Source organism: Halyomorpha halys, unplaced genomic scaffold (assembly GCF_000696795.3).
Source record: "Halyomorpha halys isolate HHAL.00 unplaced genomic scaffold, Hhal_1.1 Scaffold402.1, whole genome shotgun sequence".
Classification (NCBI taxonomy): domain Eukaryota; kingdom Metazoa; phylum Arthropoda; class Insecta; order Hemiptera; family Pentatomidae; genus Halyomorpha; species Halyomorpha halys.
The window spans coordinates 100659-105473 of record NW_027109679.1 but is presented as its reverse complement, the minus strand read 5'-3'; the positions used below and the strand labels follow the sequence as shown (position 1 = coordinate 105473).

Here is a 4815-nt window from a genome sequence, read left to right as displayed (position 1 = left end):
CATAGGATTTATCCCTGATGGTCTATTCGTTTGTTACGTTTTATTACTGTTTATAACACTGTTATAGCTTAAATTTATATTAATAAAATATAAGAAATTATATAACCACAAGTTTACAATACGATAACTTAACTTATAAAGAATTAACCAAACTACTTATAGTTACCAACCTCATATAACGAGGAAGGAATCCCAAAGAAACTAATTCTCTATAGAATATGGCAGTAATAAGACTTATACAATATATAACAAAAGGAGTTCGATGTAAACGACTATAAAATTACATTATATACATAATAACTAAGATTTTAATCATATATTTTTCATTTCAATCACAATAGACGTAGGTTCACATATGTTTTTATGAACTGTTTACATTCGCATTACCTAAACAAGAACTCAAGCAAGAGTTATGGCATATTTTAACACGCTCAATTAGTGACTGGCCTCAACTTGCAACTATGCGCCTGAGACAAGAAGCAGTCCAACTTGTTACGATAGATGTTCCTCTCTTTGTAGGCCCCTGCCAAGCTCTTCCTCAACTGCTTTAGGTCACCACAGAGAGCAGCCATCTCCGCTCGTCCTAGAGAGTCTTTGTGCTTGAGTCGCTTCACCTGGGCGTCAGTCCTAGCGTTGGCGGCTTCGATTCGAGCCACCTGATTGCTCACTCTACTTCGCTCATTCCACAACGCCAGTGTACGCTTTCGGAGTCGGAGGTTCTCAGTTTCCGCCTGTTCGTGACATTCTGCAAAGTCAGGAAAATATTATAATATGTTCAAGTTAATATTCCAGGTTTAATATTGAATACAATGATTGTATAATATATAATAAGAGAGCAAGATCAATGAATGTCTAAGATTCAAGGAAAGGGATGAGCTAGAAATGTCTCTGAAAAATCATATATATTCGGCCAAACAATGTATGATAAAAGATTTAAATGCACAAGATAAATTCCAACAAATCCCATCAAATCACCTTTACCCTTCGTCGTAAACCTACTGACTGCCCTACAGTTTCATTTAATGATGTTTCTCTTACCCCTGTCGAACAGATCCGCTACCTTGGACTACAATTGGACAAACGAATAACCTGGAATCCTCACCCCAGACTGAAAAGACAGGAAACTGCACGTCGATTTCGACTATTACTGCACTTACTAGAAAAAACGGTCTAACTTCCAATACATTACAAAATACTGATCTACATGACTGTAATAAGGCCAATCTGGACATATGGAGTTGAGCTTTGGAGCTCCACTAAACCTTCGAATTCCTCTCGTATTCAATCCTTACAATCCAAAATCCTTCGTAAAATTCTCAATGCTCCTTACATTGTCACAAATAAAATCATACATAAAGACCTTAATATTCCCTGTGTAACCGATCTAGCCCGAACCAGATATCACTCCTTCCATTATAAACTATCTAACCACTCAAACCCTCTAGTTTCTAATCTTGCATTCTCTTCCATTCCTGACAATCCTCCGAGGCCTCTGAAAAAAAGATGACCACTAGACCAGCTGATGTAAAATGTAATTAGAGTGTAGTTTGGAATTGGTAGTTTCTCTACACGCCTGTAACACTCCAATTTAACTTAGATCAGATTTACTAAATGTATTATAATGTACAGTTGTAAATAGCAATAAATAAATATTTAAAAAAAAAAAAATGCACAAGAAGAATATATTGGGTATATCGGATCAATTCAGCTGCAGACGTATCAAATGATCCGCATTTTGATAGGCCCCATATATTTTTCTTTCGAAAATATTTTTTTTTCTAGAAAAGATTCTTCTTTTAAATTATTACAATTATTTTTTTAGCGAGTATTTTGTTTAGGAGATAAAGAGCTATGTCATACTAAATAAGTTTGTAGTTTTTCTGCGTCATGTTCTCACTTTCTTGCCTAAATTATATCGTTAAATTGATGGCAATTAGCCTCGAATATTCATTTATAATCGTGTAAAGTGTGAGGATGGGGAATGAATGTAAATTGTATTTTTCTTGAAAAAATTGATTCGTCTAGTGTTATTATTTCGAAATTCGCTTATATTAAATCATATAACGCCTGCTACAGGCTACGCGCACTGAATTCTTCCACCTGGAATGGACAGGGTTCCTCAAGAAGTAATTATTAAAGAGGAGTGGTATCCACTCGGCCAGAAGGCATGAAGGCCAATACACTGGCTTTATGGCGACAGACTCAGAAACCATACCTGTGGTACTTTTTGAATGAGATAGATACAATATCGATTAATAAATGTCAACTAATGGTTATAGCTTAAAAAGATGATCTCCTATAATTGAGAAAGCCAGTACCGTTATTGAGATATGATAATTCGTTAATTATTACAATATATAGAGGCAATTGTAGGAGTGTGTGTTGGCCTAACTATCTAGAACTACAGCGAGCACTGGTTCGATTATGTTTCGGGCTAGAATAGATTGGTAACCTGTACCTGTACGAGTTGTCCGAAAAGAATTATTTTAAATACACAAGATTTTTTTTTAATCAATAAAAAAAGAAGCTAAATTCTCTCTGGAAGACTAAAGCTATGGAAACATAAAACTAAAACAAATAGTAATATCATACCTTAATTTAATAATTTAAAATAATATAATTATAATTTTGCCACATTATTATTGTATATTAATTAAAAATTCAACTCAATGTCTTGATTTTTTCAAATAATAATAAATAATAAGCAATCCAATATCCCTTGAATTCAGGAATCACCAGGAACAAATAACATAAATCTACATAAATACAGAGAGGAAAGAACAAATCTCACATCAACTGTGAAAAAATACTGATGTGAATAATATCTACTGGTAATAGATTAATAAATAAAGTTCACACATTTACCGGAAGAAAGGAAAATCAGTATTAACGTAGCTAATACAAGTTACCTACTTATTTATTACTTAAGATTCACAATCACAGTATCTCAATTAGCATTGTCAGTATGATTATTTCTTGAAGTTTCCTGAATAAGTAAGAGATGGAAAATTTATTTATTTTTTTCCTAAAAATCCTTTTTCTTCGTAGAAAGAAGATGACGATTCGGCATTATAATTATGAGTATTGAATTCATAATGAGCTGACTAAAAAATGTATTTATCCATAACAAATGGACTTCGACCATTGAGTAGATGGATTGTCCGAATGAATGAACCGACAGAACGCCCTCTTCATTGAACAAAATGGCCGAGAAGGGCTAATTTCTACCTTCAATAGAAAACCAACAGAAAGAAAAGCTAATTAAAACAGGAAAAGAGAATTCATTTTTTTTCTTTTTAAAAGAAACCCCCTGGACATTCATCCATAGCCACCCTGTTGTCTCTATTCATCAGGAATAACTGATAATTTAATTAGAACAGTTGATGAGCTTTTGTATCAATTAATTGAAATATATAAATAATCCAATTTTACTTCTATTTTGAAACATACCGGAAAATAGGTTCTATATAAACATCCAGGCTGTAGGTTTAATGAAGTGAATTTAAACATAATTCACTGTATTCAAATCAGAATCCTAATTGTATAATTGTATTACTCAGTTCTATTGTAATCACTTGAAAAACATAATTCAATATAATCATATAATGTACTTTATTATAAATTGTATTCATTACAACTTGCTCCTACTGAACCGGAATAATTAAACAACATAATATTACATGTCCTTTCTAACACAAACAAATTCAGTTATGAAATGTTTTACAAAAGTCCATAAACTCTAAGTTGATTTAGTCTGAAAATTTGAAAAAATTTAACTGATACATGAAATATTCTTTCGAGGAGTACACTAATAAAAAAAAATGCTTTAACTTTTTATATAGTGTCGTAAATTTTAAATTTTCTTTGTTTAATATATACTTCATATTTGGTTTGGGCGTGAAAGTGTCTTAAATTCATTGTAAAAACGTGCTGAGTATATTTTTTTTACAAAACAACATGATGATTCATTGATTTTTATTACTCAGGGTTATGAATGAAAAAATAAGGATCCATCGTTAGTGAGTGGAGTAACAATATATTTTTATAAGTGATACTTAGTGAAATAATAAATAAATTTTAAATACCACGATGTGAAAGAACAAGTGAAGTTTCAATTTTTCCAAGCCTTGTCTAGATTTTGCTTATGCTTTAAAAAGTCAATATATTGTCCAAGGATAGAAAGTTTCTTAAGGAGAACACGACGGTAGGTGAGGAACACAAATAAGCAAAATATTATTTATTATTGCCAACCTTTAACGTTTAAATAAATTTTTATTAATTTGCGTTCTTCACTCACCACACTCACAGTATTCTCTCTTTAATTATCAACTAATTATTATTCATTTTTTTATTCACCTATGAAGTTGAAATAACAATAATTAATATTTGAATTAGGAATTCAGAAAAATGGTAAAATGTTATAAAAGTTATAAAAAACAAAACAAAGAATCAAATAAATAAATACTTTTTTTTTTTTTGATTTTTAACATATTATTTTTGCGTGTAAACTAGAAAAATGGATATTAGTTAATTTTGTTTTATGCAACAGATATATAAGCGAGACGATATAGAAAGATAGATTTAGAAGACATTTAGCATTTTGCAAAAATATCTTATTTTATTTAAATACAAGTCATGAAGATTATTAGTATTGTAATAATCAACAAAGATCAAAGCAATTCTGCAATAAATTGTAGAAAGATGGTCCAGGTGAGGGTCCAGAAAGGTACACAACATTCCAGAAAAAAAATTTTTATTAGTAAACAATGTCTACAACAACTTCGCAGGGCTTCATTGAGGCTAAATGAGAACTTG

General features: G+C 31.1%; 1 protein-coding gene across 1 annotated transcript in view; it reads right to left on the bottom strand.

The window, feature by feature from the left end:
* Positions 1 to 301: 301 nt before the first annotated feature.
* The window catches only part of LOC106682318 (uncharacterized), a 57736-nt gene continuing 53222 nt past the window's right edge, over positions 302 to 4815 (bottom strand). Inside the window, exon 2 of the mRNA XM_014423111.2 lies at positions 302 to 745. Within this exon, the coding sequence (XP_014278597.1) occupies positions 432 to 745 (314 nt within the window). The 3' untranslated portion in view covers positions 302 to 431. The remainder of the gene's footprint in view (positions 746 to 4815) is intronic.